At 38.3% G+C, this 20,872-nt stretch overlaps 4 protein-coding genes across 6 annotated transcripts; 3 read left to right on the forward strand and 1 right to left on the reverse strand.

Moving 5' to 3' along the window:
• The first annotated feature begins 418 nt into the window (after positions 1–418).
• On the forward strand, positions 419–7,213 carry LOC137739832 (meiosis-specific protein ASY3-like). 2 transcript variants are annotated; one of them, XR_015966508.1, is made up of 10 exons: positions 419–646; positions 1,333–1,404; positions 1,881–3,509; positions 3,613–3,766; positions 4,127–4,190; positions 4,290–4,439; positions 4,518–4,568; positions 5,677–5,811; positions 6,299–6,390; positions 6,887–7,213. XR_015966508.1 is itself a non-coding variant. In XM_088699972.1 (10 exons), exons 2-10 carry the CDS (start codon positions 1,372–1,374, stop codon positions 6,956–6,958), a joined length of 2,388 nt encoding a protein of 795 aa, XP_088556098.1. In that variant the 5' UTR covers positions 419–646; positions 1,333–1,371; the 3' UTR covers positions 6,959–7,213. The 2 variants fall into 2 exon arrangements, 1 of the variants encoding a protein (XP_088556098.1); XM_088699972.1 differs by having other exon boundaries at positions 4,518–4,576.
• A 1,191-nt stretch (positions 7,214–8,404) lies between these two features.
• Positions 8,405–11,113, forward strand: LOC137739994 (SNF7 family protein). 2 transcript variants are annotated; one of them, XM_068479773.2, is made up of 7 exons: positions 8,405–8,843; positions 8,940–9,075; positions 9,176–9,358; positions 9,508–9,638; positions 10,120–10,288; positions 10,405–10,534; positions 10,635–11,113. In XM_068479773.2, the coding sequence occupies exons 1-7, from the start codon at positions 8,551–8,553 to the stop codon at positions 10,919–10,921; spliced, it is 1,329 nt and encodes a 442-aa protein (XP_068335874.2). In that variant the 5' UTR covers positions 8,405–8,550; the 3' UTR covers positions 10,922–11,113. The 2 variants fall into 2 exon arrangements, with proteins under 2 accessions (XP_068335874.2, XP_068335872.2); XM_068479771.2 differs by having other exon boundaries at positions 8,432–8,811; positions 8,905–9,075.
• Positions 11,114–13,208: 2,095 nt separating this feature from the next.
• Positions 13,209–15,185, forward strand: LOC137738968 (uncharacterized). Its single transcript, XM_068478436.2, has 2 exons — positions 13,209–14,530; positions 14,617–15,185. Exons 1-2 carry the CDS (start codon positions 13,474–13,476, stop codon positions 14,700–14,702), a joined length of 1,143 nt encoding a protein of 380 aa, XP_068334537.2. The 5' UTR covers positions 13,209–13,473; the 3' UTR covers positions 14,703–15,185.
• A 120-nt stretch (positions 15,186–15,305) lies between these two features.
• On the reverse strand, positions 15,306–20,475 carry LOC137738967 (pectin acetylesterase 3). Its single transcript, XM_068478435.2, has 12 exons — positions 20,017–20,475; positions 19,675–19,887; positions 19,422–19,495; positions 19,024–19,110; positions 18,821–18,945; positions 18,677–18,737; positions 18,195–18,248; positions 18,002–18,079; positions 17,566–17,671; positions 17,312–17,457; positions 16,864–16,967; positions 15,306–15,705 (listed from the first exon to the last, which is right to left on the reverse strand). The coding sequence occupies exons 1-12, from the start codon at positions 20,219–20,221 to the stop codon at positions 15,573–15,575; spliced, it is 1,386 nt and encodes a 461-aa protein (XP_068334536.2). The 5' UTR covers positions 20,222–20,475; the 3' UTR covers positions 15,306–15,572.
• Positions 20,476–20,872: the final 397 nt, after the last annotated feature.

Below are 20,872 nucleotides of genomic sequence, written 5' to 3' on the forward strand. Positions count from 1 at the left end.
AACTCGCGGTACTGTTTACTTTAACGAAAAACCACATTTTTTACACTAAAAAGTCAAACCTGGTACTATTCACTTTACCTTTTATTTTGTTCTTATCGTTAAAACTCAAAATTTTCAAACCCTTTTCATTAGTTTTCCTTTCTTTTAAACTCTGATCTGATCCGATTCTTTCAAAATTAGGTTTGATCTGGTCCGTGTCCAGCCCTACTCGAGACCCCTAAAGAATAGTATAAGTTATATATCACCGAATAAATATAACAGGTTAAAATATTATAGGGTCAATTAAATTTTTTTGCACGTAAGAAAAGGACAAACTCTGAAGTCTGAAGAGAGAATTCAAAATAGATAAGCTGGTCCATGAAGCTACAGATAGCCCAATATCGAAACCCAATCGACCCAACGGACCTATATCCAAGATGGGCAGGGGTACTATCGCCAACTGAGTTTAAAGTGAGTGCGCAATACACTTCTGGAATAAAATAGAGCCCGTCAGGCGCCAGGAGAAAAACTCACATGTATTTCCCGCCGTGTATTTTCATACATTTTTCATTGTTCTGCGTCTCTCTCTCTGATTCACCGTCGGCAAAAAAATTGGATTGTGAAAGTTGAAAGCTGGAGGTCATCGATCATCAACGCTCAACAAGCAGTAGGCTATTTACTATGATTTTGTTTTTTAAATTTTCATTTTCTTCCATGTAGTTTCTGGTTATGAGATTTTGAACTCCGATTTTCACTTGTTTAATTTCGTTGTTTGAATTTCTCACATTCGTACATTTTCCTGGTCTGGTATGGTGTGGTGTGTCATCTGATCTCTGAGATTCAGAACCTAAATCTGCAATTCATCAAGGTTGTGAGCGCCTGAAAGTTAATTTTCGGTGAATTAGGGTTTATTTCGTATCACCATCGTCTAATTCCAATGAAATACTTTACTTGGTGATTATTTACCAATTACTGATTTTTTTCGTGTTGGTTGATGAATTCGAAATTGTAGAGCCTTAGCTTTATCTTGGGTGCTACAAAGTATGATTAATTAGGAATTTAGGATAAGAAATCATGAAGGAATAGTAAATCCCTCTTTACTTTTGTGCGTGCCTTTTACACTCCTTTAGAAACTTTGAAACCCTAAACTATGTAATAAAGTTACCCATCCATCTTGGTTCTCTGTGTATGGTCTGAAATGAATTATCATGATATTGAATTTCTTTTAGATTCATTTCACACTTTTTTTTCTTCATCAGCAAAGACTATTAGCTTTCTATCTGCCTTGCTCTGCCCCTCCTCTTACGCAACTGTCTTTGTTTTTCGAACTAAATTGCTTAGTTTACTGTCCAGGTCACAGCTGCAGTTTTGCTGCTTCTTTGTTCTCAAACAATGGAGGTGGATTCACTGCAATACTTACGGGATGTAAGTACTAACATTTGAATATGTCCTAGTTATATAGCTAACGACTGAGTTTCTTTAAAATTTCCAATTAATTTTTTCGTGTTCATCATCTTATTTGGTACTTGGTGCATAATCTTTCATGAATCTCATTATATATATGCTATCATTTACTCATGATTACCATCTGTTAATTGTTAACATCTGTGTCACTGAGTTGTTCATGTTGCCATTTTGGTTTTACTTTGTTTAATAAGTTATGTGCATGTTATGCATGACTGAGTCGCTCAATCTGAAAATGTTGTTTCACCTGATATGTCTTTCCCCCTTTTGCTTGATGGTTTATTGGATATACATCTTATAATATAGATAAAGGAAACAGGATGGTGGAGTGCAATTGGGATTTGCGATCCCCAAAGAATTAGAATCCTTGGAAATTTTAGTCGATATTGAAAACAAACAAAAATTATATGCTTAATCCCTCACCAAATACGTTTCAGGACCAAACAAGCAATTGTAGGAGTTTTGGAAGCATTAATCATCCATTTAGCCAATCGAGAAAGATATCGATTGGAGTTGTGGTAGACCCATCAACCAAGAAAAAGTCTGGAGTCACCAAGGTAGGTGAACCTGTGGTGCCAAATGCAGAAAGGGGAACATCTAATTTAGGCAATACCACGGAGGAAATAAGCAAGGAGCAAGATGTCACAGCTGCCAAGAAAATAAAACAAGCTAGGGATCCAGAGCAGGTGAATTCCCAATGGGTTAGTACTGCATCATTCCACGAGAAAATGCGTACTTCAGATCCCCCTCTTCATGCAAAACAGTCTTCTGATTTGCCATCTTGTAGTGGGAAGCAGTCCAAATGTGATGGAACAACGAATGCACCAGTTACAAATTCTGTTCTGTTTTTCGCAAACCAGACTTCCTTTTTCCAGTCTGACGGTAAGAAGCAGAAGAACTTTGATGGAGTTAGATACAGAAAGAGAGGAGTGAAGGATGGATCAGTGGAACTTCAGGATTTCACATTTGTGACTGCACAGGAAGTTGTAATGATGGATAAGGATTCACCAGTTGATAAAACAGATGCAACAGACAAGGAGGTGACAGTGGATAAAACAGATGCAACAGAAAGCAGGAGAACTGAAACTCTCAGAATGAAGCTTTGGGAGATATTGGGAACCATTTCTTCACCTGATGAGCATTCCAAATCTCAGCCTCCTGAGGTTGGTGATAGTATAAATCCACAGCCGGAATTTGATCAAATGGGTTCCACAGTTGTCAAGCCTAAGCATATACCAGAGCAAAAGTATGATGACAAGGGTGATGCATTTATCAAACCCCAACAAAATTCAGATACTATAGAAATGGATTCTGAAAGTCCTGATAATATTGTCAGGAGACCTGTGACTCATTCATTGAGCCGAAAGAGAGGTCCAACGAAAAAACAGCAGACAAGTACAAAAAATGGTCCATCCTCTGATTACAAACTGAAACAGCAAGAGAACAACATATTTTCCTTCGAACAAGAATGCGATGGGAAGCTACATGGCTCTTCTGGTGGTGGATCCTCAAAGTCTATGCGGAAGAAGACAGAGGTCAAAAGTTTCAGAACTGAGTCCCATGGGATCTGCCTTCCTGAAAAGGATAAATCAACTAAGACTCAGAAAGAGATTATTAGGAGTAAGCCACAATCACCTGCCAAGCAAAATAGTTCTGTAGGCAAGAAAATAGGAGATTCTCATGGTTGCCAACATGAGAATAAAAGAGAGTATCATGAACTGGAAAAAAATATTCAAGAGCAGGAAATCTGCCAATCACCACTCATATACAAGAAATTTAAGGCAGATTTTGTCAGTCCCGCAAATAACGACTACCAGGAAGACAATGGCAATCCAAGCTTGAAGAAAGCTACTAGTCCAGAAGCAGATGATCTGAGTCCCACATTTGGAATTAAAACACCCACATCAAGTTCTTCCCCTAGCTCAATCCCAAACTCAGACCAAATGGTAGATGCTAGTAGTCCTGCTGTAACAGAGAGGAGATTTACTGTGGGAGACATTCGAAGTTTCAGTACTTTCTGGACTCCAAAACAAGATTGTTGTGATAATGAACAAGCAAAATCTTCTGTATCCTTTGTTATTGAATGGTTCTGATAAGATAGTTTCACAGTATACCATTCTTTGATTAGTATTTTGTTTCTGCCTTCTGTCTTTCCTTATTGAACTTCAGGATGCTGTAGAGGAACTCAAGGATTCACCATTGAGAAAAACAACACCGGATATGGAAGAAAATGCTGCAGAAGATGGCCTTCTTTCATCATCATCTGAAGAGGGGGACTTGAGGAGTTGTGGAGAAGGTTCTCCTATTATCCAAGGACGTGACTGTATGTTCACCCAGACCCTTATCTATATTGTAGGATAAATGCATTTTTAACTTAAGCATGCTTGATTGATTAAGCACCTTTAGAATACAATTGATTTTAATTGTATGATGTAGGAAGCTGCCATATGTTTCTTTCCCCCTCCCCTGCCCCGCAGAAGAATGATAGCCACTTCAGTTATCTAACTGTTCTGTAGGTTTCTTAGAAAAATATACATTCCCTCCAGAAATTAGTAATGCTGAAAAACTATATTCCAACTTTGTACAGGGGAGACTCTGCTGCCACAAAGCAACACGTTTATTCATTTAAAGCTTTCAGCTACCTCACCCTCTCTTAATATGCATTAACATTTTGATGTTGCAGGGACTGAAGAAGATAACTGGATAGAGGAACCTTCAGAGCCTAATCTAGTGGATGGACTGGCTAGGTTTTCTCCTCTCTGTTCTTTGTGTTGTTATATGTGATTTGGTGCAGTTATACTTGCTACCCGTTTGTGATTTATGTGTTGCGCATGATAATGTTTCAGGGCTGTTGAATTGTTTACATTGGAATTAGAAAAACTTAAAGCCAAAATGAAGTCAGCAACTAATAGGAAATCCTTTGAAATTTTAATGTCTGTTGCTGCGGAGGTACATATGCAGCTGCAAACTGTTGACTCTCAGATTCAAACAGACATGTAGGTACTTTCAACTGACAGGTTTGAGGTTTCTCTATTAATTTCAACAATTTCTTAGATGTTTTGGATGATTTTCAGAGGGAAGCTCACAAACCTCAGTAAATCAAAGAGAAAAAGGCTGGAATCAAGGTTTGAAGGTTGTAAAAGTTGTATTTCTGATATTTTCAGTTTATTATTATTATAATTATTATGTTTTGGATTGAGTAATTTGAATCTTATAAGTAACGAATATTAAAAATATGTTTCCATCTCCAAATACTTATGTCCTTCCACTTTTCTGTTTAAGGGTGGTTTGATCAAGCTGAACTGTACCCACTCCTGACAGATATATTTATGACATATGTGAAAAGAGTTATTGTTAGATTTAAATGTATCTTGGTAATCACTTATATCATCGATCATAGTCACCCTTCCTTTAGTGTGTTCTATCATGTGATTAGTTCCTGAAAATTAATTTGCTAGCATTTTTGTAATACTCACCTGCACTGGGTGATTTTGCAAGTTCTACTGGGGAATTTTTTTCCTTTTATCCCCTGATTCATGAGGTTGTTTGTTTGGCTATAGGAATAAATGATATACCAATATCATAATAGGTTATCCCCTATGTCATGAGGTAGTTTGTTTGGCTATAGGATTATATGATATACCAATATCATAATAGGAAACAGAACTAGCTTGTTTTAATGGTGACATGTTTTAAATTGTTTATTGTTGAGAATATGAAGTCTGGCATCAAACGTTCTAAGCCTTTCATTGTAATATGTAAATCCTAGGCCTCCCTTTCAATTGGTAACTGGTTTTGGTTGGGTGGTCCAGCTTAACATGGTATCAAAAATCAAAACAGCAATTCATATAGTCCAATTTGGCCACATATGTTCCACATCACCCCAATATGATAAACCACGTGTTTGTGGGGGGTGGTTTTATTTATTTTTTTTTTTTTTGGGGGGTGGACCCCGGGGGGGGGGTTTGTGTGGTTTTGAGAATAAAGAATCTCACATCAAACATTATATTGATTTTTAGATTGGACGCTCTAGCTTTTTAACATTTAATATATTGGAAATCCCTGATCTACACTGGGTACTTTTTTTGTTGAAAATCACACTCCATATTTTCTTCTTGGAGGGAGGGCTTCATGGAAATCACAAGTATATAATCAGTTTAGCCTGCGTGCACTTGGAATTGGGATTTTCTTCTCGTTGAAGCTATGCCTGAAAACCCACCTTTTTTTATGCAGAGCAACAAGAACAATTGAAAGTGATTTATGACAAGTTCAAGGAACAAGTCAATCAGCATCTTCAGGAATGCAGGAGCACACTTGAAGGGCTGGAAGTGTACCTGACAGAGTTTAAGGGAACTGTTGATAAGCAAAGTATGGCAGCATCTCTACATTTATTATATTTGTATTGTCTTTGTGTCAATTCATTACTGAAATGTGTTTGTATAGGTGTTATATCATGTCGATCATGATTCTGCCGATAAATTATACTTTCAACAAGCTAAATAATAGATATAAAAGCCTCCCGATGATAGTTTAATATGGTGACATCTCCATAGTCACAGGAGTCTTTGAATGCTGACTACATACATTAAAGTTCCATGCATCCTATGCTTATATAGACTACATGCGTTGAAATCAACACAAATCCAGCATTTATTGGGATGATAATGATGAACTAAATAAGCAGCTAGAACTCTGTTTGCGTGGCCGCATTATGTTATACAGCAAAAATCATTGATGTTGAACCCAGACCGTACTGTAAAAGGCCTTTTTAGATGAGCTAAAAGTGTTTGTACTCTCATTGCAAACAAACAACGTTCCAAATCCTGGTACTCTTTTGATTCTGTTTCACTTACAGAAGCATCACACAGAAAGCTTCTCGTGCAAGTGGAAGAAGCAATTGAGGCCCAATTCAATGATGCCCAAAGAAGAATCCAAGTCACCCAAAAGGCAAGTTTTCCTTCTATCTATGTAATATTTATTAGGGAGTTTCTAGCAATTATTTGCGTAATGTAACTGTGTTGCTTGTTGGTTTTGCCTTGGTTGTAAGTACATAGCTATAAAGTTATAAACTTACGATAAGTTGGTGCGGCATATATTTTGTGTATATATCTAACTAGCTATTAGATCACTTCCAGCAGCATAATATACACTTTTCAGTGCGTGTCACTCAATAGACCTCGTGAGAAAAACAGGACCTACGAAATCCTCTCAATCTTGGACTCTCATCTAGCAGGGATTTATCTTCTAAATTCCCTAGAAAGAAATCCTGCAGGTGTCATTCAGTGACTGGAATCATGGACTTCGTAGTTGGGTTAAGAACTTGAAGATGTTTAAAAAAATTGTCATTTTTGTAATAAGCAGCCTGTCATCTCATCTATCTCTTTTTATTTGGGATAATGCGTAGGCATCTGGTATAGCTAACTTATTGTCTCACTAAATGCAGATGGCGCGTGGAAAGATGCTCCAGTTGAAACACGAACTGGCATTGTGTTTAAAAGAGGGCATTCTAAGTTGATACACAAACTGCGTACAGCTCAGCTCACCACACAGAGATTTAGAACCAGATAGCCCCAGACCCGAAGCTTGGTACGAATTATCCCATCCTTCGTTAAATGTGATTTCATGTAACGCATAGAATGAATATGATGTAGTAAAAGCATAGAGCAGGAGTACGGGAAGGAAAGCAAGAGAGACGGCCGGATTTCTTCGGTTCGTTCACAGGAAATTGAGACTAATCACCTAATACAATGACTTTTCTCCTCCCTTGAAAGAGCTGGTGTTTGGTCAAAACTAGATTTGACAATTCATCTTACCTAATAGAACTCTGATTGTCAATTATAACTTCATGAAAATACTATTATAACCTTCTTATTTAAAGCTAAACAAAATTAAAAGACATGGCAATTTAGTAATTACATACCACTTAAAATTTCAGTTTTTTACATGAACCTCAAATGTCATGTATTCTATTTTAAAAATAAAAAAATAAAATGAAAAATGGAGGAGTTTTTGTCTTTAAACCCACGTCTCCCCACTTCAAAGCCACCCCCTTAACCCCCTCTTCAAAGTTTCACGCCCAATTTTTTTTTTTCCAAAGAAGTGATAAAAAGATTTTTATAACAAATAATAGACAAATTTAAATTACAAACGTATAACATGTGCGTATATGACTAGTATAGTGTTATAAAATGCTCAAATCAAATGGTCCTTGATATTTGAGTATAGTAGTTTACCTCTTTCCTCTTACTTGTGAGGTCTAAATTTTATAAATGACGAATTCAAAACTAATTTATTAATCCACTTCTTAGCGTAAAAATGTTGCATGAAAAAATAAAAATTGCCCCTATTAACTTAATGTGCACAAATACTTACAAATTCTATGATAACAAAAAACATAAGTTAATTGTTTGATGTCTGCTCATTCTTCCCTCTTTATTTCCGAATCTAAATGTCTATGAATTTTACATGTTGTGCCACGTTTCACCCATTTATTGGTTTCTCTTTGTTTTTGTATTTTTTATCAATTGGTCACCAAAATATAAAACAAACATTTCAAATAAAATAAGGTAAGACAGAGAGAATAAGAACTTAGGCTAAATACATTACATAACAGATGTCCATATACGAGGCCTTCGTCTTCTCCACATTCGCCCTAAGTTCCTTGATACATATAAATACTTTCAACCTTTTTTTTTTCTTTACTTTTTTTTAGAAAGGGAACAATTGGTGGATTCACTACGACAATTCATTTTTCTGGGTACCGAAAAAACTCACAGAAACATTTCAACTTGACCTTAACCACCACCGTGTGATCTTTGAAGTATAGCATTAGTTTTAACTGTCCTTTATTATCTTCAATGCTTAGAAGCGCGAAGCTCGAGCTAGCTAATAGATAATGGACAATGGATTGGGCTAAATCATTATAAGTAAATGGGCCAAGATCACAAACTGGGAGACGAGCAACGAGACGACAGCGTAATGGAGGCCGACGACACACCATCTTCATTAGATTGGAGGTTAGAGTTGAGTTGATTATTTGAATTTGGTCGGGGTTTAGAAATTGAAATTGAAATTGAAACTGGGAAGGAAGCAGTGGACAGTCGAAAAATGGAAGAGAGTGAGAGTGAGAGAGTGAGGGAGTTGATAGGGAAAGCAGTGGGCGATTGGGACGACCAAGTGATGACGAGAGCCCGATTCAAGGCGTTTAGCGGGCAGAGATCCGATTGGGAACCCGTTTACCTCTTCTGGAGAGATTTAATCCTCTGCGTCGCTCGCCAGTTGGACGTTTTCTTCATTTCCCCCTCTCGCCTCAATACCCACTGGTTCAATCGAGGAGGCCTCGCCCCTCTCTGCCTCCCCACAGTTCTGGTATCCCTCCCTATCATCTATGCATGTTTTGGGTACGGACTAGGATTAGGAACATCAACATTTTCTTGATTTCTTGTTTGTTTGTTATTTCAGTTTGAAATGTATAATGAAGGTGAGGTTGTTCTCAGTGTGGATCTTGTGGACCCCACTGCTGGGCGTCTCTCCCAGATTTTCAGCAGACTTTCCAATTCCATGGCAATGCTCAGGACCACTCCGGAGCTTCTTATGTCCCAAGATCGTCTCATCCTTACCTCACTTTTGAAGGCATTCATTTTTCTCTTCTCCATCTCCATTGCCATCACTTTGGTTTTAACTTCTTATTCTTGGTCATTTGATAGGGGTTTTGTTGGTTGTGAATGTATAGGATAAAGCTGCTCAAGTTGTGAAGCTTTTATCTGAATGCCATTGGACTTCTTCATGCGTCATCACCATGAAGAGGTTCCAGGAATTATGTGGAGGACCCGATGAAGCTTCCGCGGTCTTGTCTCATTTGGTAGCGCAAGCCAAGGCACGCTATCTCTCTCTTTCCAAGGGAGACCTCATAGAGGTAGGTAGTACGAGTACTACTTGTCATTCTTCTATCCTATTTCTTTGTAATTATGCACAATGGATTTGTTTCCTTCAGCTTTGAAAATCATTTCTCATATGATCACGTAAATTGAGATTTGTTTTGTTTGTGGCTTTCTTCTTTTGCAGGGTGTGAAACTTTCCCTTTCAGCATCTTCCCTTCCGAGTATTTCAAGTCTAGATTGTGATGTTCTGCACTTGATTTGGACAACAGAAAAGCTTCAACAGCAACTTCATGTGATTGACCAACGTTATGAAACGTAACTTTTTCTCACTCTTAATACTCTACTTTCTGACTTTCTTGTTGGAGAATCTGAGACCATCTTTTCATAGATCTCAATCAACATACTCACTCATTTCTCAGTTAATGGCATTGTGTGACATGATGACATCTACGGTAGCTCAAATCACTTATAAACAAATGGGCTTATGTGAACTGTTACAGAGATTGCCTCTGCTGTATCATGATAATATTTATGTTATCATTACCTTGGCTCATCATTTCTTGACTTATTTGATATCTCTGGCTTGTGCCAGCTGGTTGGAAAGTTCCGTCAACATTAGTAACCATGGACAATTAGAATGGATTTGTTTGTTATAGAAATGTTGGGTGCAGAACTGTTAAAGATCTACATTATAATTGCCGTTTTCTATGCTCCCTTGATTTATATCTGTTTTCTTATGTGGATAAAAACAAGTGTGTTTGTCCTAGTGATTGAGTGTGTTTTATTTTATGTATAGGTCACGAAAATCAGCATTAGCTTGTTTGAAATCTGGAAACAAGAAAGCAGCGCTGAGGCATGCAAGGGAGTTAAAGTTAGCCAATGACAGTAGGGAAAAATGTGCAGCTCTCTTGAATAGAGTGGAGGAAGTCCTTGATGTTATTGCAAGTGCCGAATCAACGAAGAAGGTAATTGTAGGAGTGAAGATAATCTTATGTATTAGTGCGTAAATAATTGAAGCAATTGAATAATTTTTGAAATGGGGGAATCTTTAGTAAGCTGATCCATTTTGGCTTGTTGGCAGGTTTCCGAAGCCATTCAAATTGGAGCTCAAGCTATAAAGGAAAATAAGATTAGTGTGGAAGAAGTCCAGCATAGCTTACAAGAAATAGAGGAATGCATTGATACACAAAAGGAAATAGAAAATGTTCTAGGTAATTTCTCTTCTTGAGTTAAAATCAATTAAGCAATGGTTGAATTGTCAGGAATGTGTTTGGTATTTAATATCATATCTGATGTATTTGGCTTTTGCAGAAGCAACTTCCCTTTACACAGTTAATGATGAAGAAAGCATCGATGAGGAGTTGAAGAAATTAGAGCTGGATATGGGATGTGAAAACCTTCACGAACCAAACCTGAGCAGCAGGGTTAACAGCGCGGGGAAAACAGAGGCTTCAGACTCAGCTGATTCATTGATAGACTCTTTATATAATCTCAAGCTTGTAGATGATGGTCAAGCAAGGATTCCAGCAGTTGAGGAGGGCACTGCTGAAACAAAGAGAAACAAGAAAACAGAGAGGTCTGAGCTTCAAATTGCCTAAGATTTCCCACATGGCAGAATCAACTGGTGAGTATTACTTTACTAATTCCTTGTGCACTATTTGTACATAAGTAGTAAAAACCTTGTAATAGCCATTGTCAAGAATATCAAAATTAACCCAGTGAATGACGGATTGGGTCAATTTTGTAAATGGACGACTTTCATTTGTTCCATAGTTTCTTTGATTCTATCATTCTATGTCCTGTGACCTGCCTACTGCCTAGAGGTGCAATTTTGATTGGAACTTTTTATTTGGCCCGTCAATTCTTTTACCTGAAAAATTCTGAATACAAAACATTTAAAAAACTCAAAAATTGAAAATTGTGATCCGAAATAAAACTTTAAGAACGGAAATTGGGACCTTTGCTTCGGATCCAATCCCTCCAAAAATGACCCTCCTTACTCCATGTTCTTTGGGTTTTAGCAAATGCACACCTGTTCTTCCTATCCTCTAGTTTTCATTTGTTTTTATTTTTATTTTTTATCTTGGACACAACGATTAAATCACACTCAAGCAATGATAATGATTATGTATCAAACTCATAAGGCGATGAGCAGTAGAATATAAGGTCTTTGTTACTCTGGAAGTGGAGGCGGCCTCTCGTCAACACACTTAAAGGGATTCTCTTTAGATCCTTTCCTTTTAATTTACCAAATCAGGAAATTCGTGTCATTAAAATTTGATCCAACATCTATAAATAAGAGCCTACTTTAAAAGTTATAATAACTTTAGCCGTTCAATCAAATTTTAGCAATATAGATTTTTTGATTTGGTGGATTAAGAGATAGGGATCCGGAGAGGATTCTTTCCGGGGATAGGGATCATGGTATATGCATGCATGGGACACGTGTAGCGTAGGAAACGGGAAACTCTCTCCACTTCGATCCGATGGGGACATAATCAGATGAGATTATCAGCTGGAGCCTGGAGCTGTCGTTTGCAATCAGAATTGAGAAGGCGATCGCAAAGCAAGGAATTGGATATGAACGATGACGAATAATCAACGGTCGGTTAACGGCAGTTATAATAATATTAAGCTGAGTTTTTTTTTTATTATTAAAATATAAGCTGAGTTATTTAATTAAAGAATTGTTATTAGTACTTCGAAAATTTTATTCTACATTGTTAAAAAGTGTTTTTTTTTAATTTTAATTTTAGAAAATTTAGAATATTAAATAAGATGTTTAAAGTGTTAGTAATAATTTCCTTTTAACACATAAGGTTTTACTAGTTTCCCTCCCTCCAAAATTCCAAATTCATAGGGTTAGGGTTTTCTTGCTCAAGAAATCATATTTAATTATCATTAAATTAGTGTTAATGGATAAATAGATACGCTGCCTTTGCCTCTGCCTCTGAAAGCAATGTAGAAATAGAAAGGTGGTCATGGTTGGTAGAGATTTTTCACTATGTTCAGAACATAGAGTAGCACAATATATTTTATTATGCAAGTAGAGGAATGTTTAAAAAATAAAATACTTGTGATGCAACATCTTGTGTTTACTAAAAAATTTCCCCTTGGTTAGAACTTGAGAGGGCACTTGTGGGGATGAGGTTTGACCACCGTGCCTGCCTGCCTGCCACCTGTCTCTCTGTGACTGCGAGTGGTGGTTGATGGACAAATGGGCCACAAATGGGCCAAATTTGGTATTAATTTGAGGCGGAGGAGGGAGGAGGTGTTGGACATCCATAAAACCATCCATCATTCGTACGGACCCCACAACCACTTGTTTTCTTCCATGTTAGTGAAAACGCGGACAGGTGTTTCGCGTCCTTCTCAAACGCGGTTTTGCATATTACATCACATGCCATATCTACGACTCTTTTCAACATAAATACCCATTACCCGGCAATTTTATATGTTATCAAAAACATGGAAACATTCATTTTATAAAAAACTCAAAAAAACAGAAATTTTATTTGAACTTATATAATCTCTTTCTACATTTAACTTAAATTTTAAAATGAATTATCTTTTTTATATTCAACTTAAACTTAAACTTATAAATCGAAACAAAATGTTATTTAACGTTACGATCTAATGCTATTTTTTTTATTATATAAAATATGAAAAGAGAAAGCAGTCAAATTTTATATAAAGAAGATTATACACAAGGGACCCAGCACCACCGTGGGAAGGAAACTTGTTTGTGGTATCGCATATGGCAAGTGCTCCAAAATTAGTAGTAGAATCGTATAAAGGGGGAGGGCATTGCAGGGATTAACTGAGTGAGACGTAAAGGTATTAGAAAAAAGATGAAATAGGGTAAAGATGAGATGAGGACTAGGTGGGGTTGGATTATGGATATAAATATAATGATCATGGACCACACCTTTACCTTCTTCTTACCATCAACCAACTCTGCTCAACTCAACGCCTCAATCATCACTTCATCTTCTTCTTCTTCTTCTTTTCACTACTACTCAACAGCTACCACCACTAGCTAGCTATCCATTCCTTAAACGCTTTACCTCGCCAGCGGCAGCGGAGGAAGAGGAAGTCCGGAGAGTCAAGACAGACTGACACACACACACACACACACACATATATATCAATGGCGTCGGATGAGAGTATGACCATCCGCTCTTGCATCTCCATGCAGGAAGACGAGTATGACGCCGGGGATACCGATGACGGGTATGATCATCATTATTCCCATCCCCACAACTTGTCCAGGCTTTCCATGTGCACTCGGAGTCGGAGTTCCACCTATTACGACTATGATGACGACCAAGACATTATTATTGCTGATGAGGAGGAGGTTGCTACCTACGCCCTCGACTACTACCACCAAGGCCAACAGCATCAAGATCAAACCCATGCCCGGCAACAAGGCATGACTATGCAAATGTCACTCTTGTCCATCGAAACCCTTGACGATGGCTATGTAGACGACGAGGAGGACGACACATCCTATCACAAACGGCCCAAACAAGTCCTACCAGAAGCTGGCCTCTCATCCGACTCCGACGGGGAACCCGGATGCTACTCGCTTCCCGCAACACCCCCAAGGCGAAGGCGGACACAGGCTGCTGCTGCTGCTCCGGGCCAACTGTTCAGTTATAAACATCCCAATCCCTTTTTGGTCAAAGAGTATGCCAGCGAGAATGAAGATCAAACAGCAACGAGCCACCATCCCAAGAGGGGCAGGAGGAGGACAAGTAGGAGGAGAATCGTGAGGAACCGACACTCATGGCTATCGGCATCACCAGACAGAGGAACCCTTGCTACGAAGAAAGATGAAAATGACGAGGAGGAGGACGATAAGCAGAGCATGAAAATGATGATGATGAGGATGTGCAATATTAGTAATCATCAGCAGCAGCTTGATCATTATCACAGCTTTAGCGGGGAGAGTGATCAGGGCGGCACTAGTGGTCCAGGTACAGGGGTGGTGGTCATAACCAGGCCCAAGGGAGGGAGGAGGTCCCTCTGCATGGACTTGGACGAAGTAAAGGCTTGCAGAGATCTTGGATTTGAGTTGGAGCACCACCAGATGCTGCACGAGACGCCCTCCCGTCTTTCTCGCTCCGCCTCCACCCTCGACACGAACACTACCTGCAGTAGCGGTGCCAACTCCCCCATTGCTAACTGGCGCATCTCCAGCCCTGGTATGTATGCCAGACGTCGAGTTGCTTCTTTTTGAAAATTTGAGTTCTAAACTGCATCATCCCAAGTACTAAATGGCTCGCTGCAGGTGACGACCCACGGGAAGTCAAGGCTCGACTCAAGGTCTGGGCGCAGGCAGTGGCACTGGCATCCACATCACGACCAGGAAGCTGAGCTAGCTGACTCATTCACAAAAAATCGTCTATTATCTCAGTTTTGATTTCTTATAGGTATTTAGTTTACTCCTGAGTCCTGACACTTATGTTTGAGTACAGAACAGAACAATGAGGCATTTCGGGTCCGGAGGGAGAGTTCCCAGTTTGGGGATTGAACATAGTGATAGTATAGTAGTAGCCTTTCCGCTAAGCACATTTTTCTTTCTTCTGCCTTTTGGGTACATTTTCCCTGTGAGTGTCGGAATTTATGATTGACGCTCCTTCATCTGTATCGAGTTCACTATCTTTCGTTCGTACCTCTGCAGCTTCTCCACATTGTAAATACGACACGATCAATGATTTTCTCATCATGGTAGACTTAGATACACGCTTGATTATGTTTATCGTGTATGAAAGATTTGGAAGTTTCAGTTTCCAATTGGATATTGGTTTGATTAAGTGTATATCCTAAATAAGATTGGCATCGATATTGTATTAGTTATGCAACATGTATCCAAAAAATTTCTCCTCTCTGCGTAGTCCTATTATTGTCCAAAAGTGTTGTGCTACCAAAACTGGTCGAAAGCTCTTAAACAAGATTGACTAAACTAAAACAGAGACAGACGAAGAAACAACGCCATACTTATTTGGGTGAAACTCTGGGTCCAAGAGATAAAATTGAGGTAAAGTTTTTAGCCCTAGCTTTCTCTCTCTAAATCAAACTGCGTTAACAATTAATGGCCGCAGTCAGGCCTAAGGAGACAATCAATGCTGGAGGGTTTGTCCCAGCGAGCTAGTAAATTAAACCCTACCTCGTGATATTAAAGAAACAAATAGAAGGCGAAAATTGCAGTCTCTGCACACAGAGAGACAGAGATACCACCTATCATCACCGGGCATACTGAAACCACGTGATGCATCTGGAACAAATTATGGGCACCATCAAGACACTTAGCAGATTTAGCACGGTAAAAGACAACCTTGTGGACTGAGAATATGTCACGGACGAAGATAAATCGTCGCTGCATAGTAGAAGAATCATTTCAGTCTCAAAATTGAAATCGAGAGAAGAATTTCGGTAAGGTTATAGAAATCTGAGAAGAGAAGGCATCTGCTCATTTGGATGCTGAATTTACTCCTATGTTGCTAACAAGTTGAAAACTTGTACACCGAATAAACACATGAACAACTATCGAAACCAACACTTTCCCAACGCAAGGACGTAGGCACTCGTTCAAACCTCTCCATTTTATTGGCCAGTGCCTCACCACAAGGATCTCTTGGTCACTACAAATCTAGGGTCTGTATGGTACTCTACTTGAATTCAACTTTTTAAACTCAAAAACAACTTTCAAGTTTTAAGCCTTAAAAACTTGTTTGTTAGGACTATTTTCAAAAACTGAACTCAAGACTAACTAAAAAATAGTCTATTCTCTAAAAACATAAAAAGTAAGTGTTTAGAGTTTTTAAACTTAAACTCACTCATTTCTTTTCCCTCCCTCCTCTCTTCTCACTCCAAATCTATCTCTCTATCTTTTATTCTTTCTCTCTTCTCTTTTTTTTTTTTTTTTTTTTTTTTATCTTTTTTGTCTCTCCTCCAATCCGCTCCCTTTATTCTCTCGGTTCTTTCTCTCACTCCACGTCCTTTCTATCTCGTCCGATCATCTCTCTTCTTTCTCTTTCTTCAATCATCTCTTACTTTCTTTTCTCCTCTCTCATGTTTCTCCCTCTCCTGCGACCCTTTGTTTATAGATCTCTTTGTCTAGTTTAAGTTGTAAGATTTAAAATTTTTAAATCGCAAACCAATCAAGTTTTTTAGTCTTAAAGAAAATTGTTTTCAAGAAATGTTCTTAAGAAATGTTTTGAGAAATGATAAAAAATTTCAAATAGGATACCAAACAGACCCCTAGTGATTTGTGGGCCAATTGACCTTTTGAAACAAAAGCAATAGCAACTAACTGAGTCATAAGGAGTGCACTACTTAGGAGCCATCAGATTTAAAATCATGAAAAGATTCCAAATTATATTGAGCCACCAGAATCTCTTAATGTGAGAGAAAATGAGGATGACTCCAGCAATTACAAAAACTTTAATAAAAACCAGTAGTAAGTTTATTCCAATAAATGAATAGATACAAATTCCAGAAATGGTAATGGAGTAAGCCATGAATTCTCACTCACTTGGACATAAGATTGTGGCAGGTGTTATCGCAGGGGTATGCACAGTCAATAGCTTTAACCGGCACTCTATCAAAATACCAGTCTCCAACAGACACAGCAATTGCCTGCATAAAAGAAATGTAACTTAATCCATGTCTTTCAAAAACTAATTTCATTTCATCATAAATGACTGTAGAAGCCAAATACGTGCATCTTGAGATTTCGAATGCTACATTTAATCATTCAATGAAAATTGTTTGCTACATTTTACTGCCTGTAATATGGTATTAACAGAATGCTTCTGCCATTCTCATTTAACCGAAATATTTCAAATAGATAATTACAGACACAATTTTGTGAGTTTAAGGCTGCCTCTGCCCCAGATGAGAATTCACTAAAGTAACCTTTTCTCATCTCAAACTCTTACTATGACTTCCACAACCATTTGAAAACATAGATGGGGACATACCCTGTTTCCAAGAAGAGGAGAATCATCAGCAAACCACGTATCTTGTCTCTCAGACTGGCAGTGAGCGAAGCAGGAATTTATGAATAATCCGTTTTTATTAGACTTTGAGAAATCACTAACAGCATTGAGCATTTGATTTCTGAAGTCTGCTCCATAGAAGAGAAAGAGAAGATCATTATGTGAGCCTGTTTAAGTTATGAATACATGACAATAAAACAAATAAAATCAAGACGAGCAAAAAAACTGAGAATTACCTTGGAGAAACTGGATCTGGGATGAGTTACAAAGTGCATAATTTCCTTTGCATTCGTTCCATACTCCATGAGGATCAGCAGATCGAGGGGCTAAACTAGCTTGCACCTGAAGAAAACATATACAGGACTTGGGTCAAACTATCAAAGATTTTGTTAATCATCGGGGACATGAAATACCAGTAAGTCCTTGGCAATTGGTCTTATTAGTACTGATTGTTGTCCTAAAAGTAACAGTCATATGGTTAAAAACTACGGCTTTCAACTATGCCTCTTATAAGAAGAGCATTTTAAAAATAAAGAATAAACAATGCAGTGGCTTGACAATCCAGCAGTTGCACCAAGCAGACAGTGTTTGAGGAGGTATAGATAATTACTGTCAACCAATAACAACAGGCCCTCCAAATTGTATAATGAAAAAAAATAAAAAGAAGATTACCTGCCATGCATCATAGGCTGCATTGAGAAGAAACATGGGGGTCTTAACATTTGCCACCAAATTCTGAGGAAAAAAGCACTGAGAGAGAGAGAGAGAGAGAGAGAGAGAGAGAGAGAGAGAGAGAGAGAGGGAGAGAGGGAGTTAAAATTGTATTCACACACATACCATCAAATTCAATTAAACAGAGGATTACCGAAGTTGGGTCTAGATGATCGAGACAAGTCTTAGGCAGATTTTTTTGCACTTCCTAAAATTCATAACAAATATCCAACATCAGAACATGCAACGTGACTGGAGAGTTCTATAAAAGAAGCCCATAAGATGACAATTGAAGTCCATATTGTCTGTTACTAGTCAACAAATACTATGTCCCAAGTCTGTGCTACTAAATATTAGTAAACTTCATCTCAAATGACCAAAAGCAACTCAAACTGAAGTTGTGAACAGATAGCTGCGGTATTGCAATTAATTTGTAGGCAAGCGTGACTACTATTGTTGTGAGTCTTGTGACAAGCTCACAAGCAATACATAGAAAAAGCTAGACTAATTTAGAAAGAAATTTACAATTATAATACAAGCTCTGTCCTTCAAAGGTCAGACCCAGAACTAAACCTAGGTTCTTAATTTAAAATTGGAGGTTAGTCAACCATGAAAGCAGAGACTGAAGAACCCTACCTGCAAGCTAACTACACCTGCATAAAAATTCCTTAATGTGTGCCCACCAGATACATCAGTTCTGCAAAATAAAACAAAAACAATCACTGGAACCTCAACTGAAGAATGCAAATTGATAGAAGTTATAGAAGATCAGCTCATTACGCATCAAGGAACATTCCAGCATCACTTAGACATTTCACCGTGGTAGTTTCTGGAAACATGTCCCGGAACTCATCACAGTGTAGTATGGATGCCAGACCCCCAGCAGAGCATCCAGAAAGAAAAGCCTGAAACACAATTTAGTGAATAGAAAGTAAAAATATCGAAGCTGACTCCCATTACTAAAAGCAAGTTCAATGCAAAACCTTGTCAGCTTTCTGCATTCCTTTCGACATTAACTCATCCATGGCAGCCAACCATATCCTTTGCCCTCGAAATTGAAGTTGTGCAGCCTGAAAAGGAGAAATTAGAATATTCAATAAAATTTACAATCAAAAGCTTTTAGTTCTCAAAATAATGAACTCTGCAGTCCTCGTGCGTTAATTAAAAATGCTCATTCATCGATGTAGATATTATCTCTAGTTGACCATGTTGAAAATATTAGGCCAACGATGCAGTGACGGGTTGAGATTTGAATTAAGCGAAGCTAAAGGGTTACAAAATGGTTGTGGGTCACCAAACTAATCCAGAATTGCTAATGAAACCCCTAAAGTTGTAGCGGTTATAGGTCTTAAGTATGAAGGTGATCGATTCCAACACCAACCTCATTCTGACTGTCTCCACTGAAAGATGCCCCGTCGCAGTAACGGAGCTTGACTCTGTTCCAGTTGAAGAAATCTGCAAACATGCAACATATAAATTATCAATTAAAAATTAAGCACGTGCAAATAATTAACCAAGACAAAGAGGGAGGAGCTGAAAATGCATTTGATTTTGATTTGATACAATAAAAAAGATATATTATAACGCATTAAGTAAGTAAGGCAGCAGCGGGAAAACAAAGCAAACCAACGAACCAGGGTTTTGTTGAGGTTTATTGCTCAATAATCCAGTGAACGGTAATTGCTTTTCCATGTACTTGGAAGAACCGCGGCGAGTGGTTTTACGGAAAACACAATTTTTGATTGTATTACACCACCCACCTCCCTCCAACTGAATCAGCCAGCTATTTGCACCCGATCCATACCCACCATGAAGATGGTAACCAGGCAATGTGCCATCCAAACAGACTGCCATTTAAGTATTCAACTATTCATTTAATAATTAACAATGGGTTTAATTTAAATTTATTTAATCAATGGGTTATTAGTTAATAAATAAACGTTGAGTTGAATCAATTCAAAAGAGACGACACGAACCAGCTCCTTTGGAAGCCGCAGAGTCGATAAGAGTGAGGCCAACCATGAGCTCAGGCGCCGCCGCTGCTGCCGCCGCATCCTCCTTGTCGGCAAACTGAAACTCTAACGAAGATGGCTGTTTCTCATATTTCTGGGATCCGTTCGCATCCGCAGCCGCCAATGCCACCGTCACCAACCACAACCACCACCACACAACATGCTTCATTCTTCCTCGATCCTCTCTGCTCTCCTCCTCCTCAAAAAAGCTCTCTCTCAACTTGGAATTCTCAAACTCGTATTAGAGTTTAGAATTTAGCTCAATTTAACTAATTACGCAGAAAATAACAATCGAGTGGGTTAAGTTAATTCATTAAAGTCCAAAAAAGGAAAGAGAAAAAAACTCTCTCTCTTTCTATTTTTCTTCGAATATGTTCAAAAAAGCATCCGTAAAAGTGGTCATTAGTCAGTCATAACAGTGACAGTGCTTACTGCTGAGTGCGCAGGAGAGAGAGAGAGAGAGAGAGAGAGAGAGAGAGAGAGTCGTCTTGTCTACTTGTCTATCTAATTTTAATAATTCTCTTTTATACAGCTGTTTCCACCATGCTTTTTATTTTGCGACCTTTGAAGAGCCATAAGGAAAAGTACTAGCAGGCAGTAGTCAGTAGCATTGGAGTGGATTCCTCCCTCCTCATGAATAAGAATCACTGTTAAAGCATGCTTTTATATCTAAATTCTGATATGTTGAATGAATATACAAATAAATTCTCTCTCACAAGGCAAAACTAGCGCCTCCGTCACGACATATCAATCTACCCCGAAGTTTGAACACTTCGTCCTCCCCCAGTTATTACATGTTTAAATTGAGTAAATTGTTGCA

The sequence above is a fragment of the Pyrus communis genome, chromosome 9 (genome assembly GCF_041283825.1).
Source record: "Pyrus communis isolate YQ-2024b chromosome 9, ASM4128382v1, whole genome shotgun sequence".
Classification (NCBI taxonomy): domain Eukaryota; kingdom Viridiplantae; phylum Streptophyta; class Magnoliopsida; order Rosales; family Rosaceae; genus Pyrus; species Pyrus communis.

Bases quoted from the DNA above. Each gene is read 5' to 3' on its own strand.
- LOC137739832 (XM_088699972.1), top strand. From the start codon at position 1,372: ATGGAGGTGGATTCACTGCAATACTTACGGGAT. The intron at 4,191-4,289 runs GTTTTCTCCTCT...ATAATGTTTCAG, and splicing joins CTAGTGGATGGACTGGCTAG to GGCTGTTGAATTGTTTACAT. The intron at 5,812-6,298 runs GTATGGCAGCAT...TTTCACTTACAG, and splicing joins GGGAACTGTTGATAAGCAAA to AAGCATCACACAGAAAGCTT.
- LOC137739994 (XM_068479771.2), top strand. From the start codon at position 8,551: ATGGAAGAGAGTGAGAGTGAGAGAGTGAGGGAGTTGATAGGGAAAGCA. The intron at 8,812-8,904 runs GTATCCCTCCCT...TTGTTATTTCAG, and splicing joins TCTGCCTCCCCACAGTTCTG to TTTGAAATGTATAATGAAGG. The intron at 9,639-10,119 runs GTAACTTTTTCT...TTTTATGTATAG, and splicing joins ATTGACCAACGTTATGAAAC to GTCACGAAAATCAGCATTAG.
- LOC137738968 (XM_068478436.2), top strand. From the start codon at position 13,474: ATGGCGTCGGATGAGAGTATGACCATCCGCTCTTGCATCTCCATGCAG. The intron at 14,531-14,616 runs GTATGTATGCCA...GGCTCGCTGCAG, and splicing joins CTGGCGCATCTCCAGCCCTG to GTGACGACCCACGGGAAGTC.
- LOC137738967 (XM_068478435.2), bottom strand. From the start codon at position 20,221: ATGAAGCATGTTGTGTGGTGGTGGTTGTGGTTGGTGACGGTGGCATTG. The intron at 16,968-17,311 runs GTATGTCCCCAT...TCTTTTATGCAG, and splicing joins CTCCTCTTCTTGGAAACAGG to GCAATTGCTGTGTCTGTTGG. The intron at 15,706-16,863 runs GTGAGTGAGAAT...TCTACTATGCAG, and splicing joins TGCCACAATCTTATGTCCAA to CGACGATTTATCTTCGTCCG.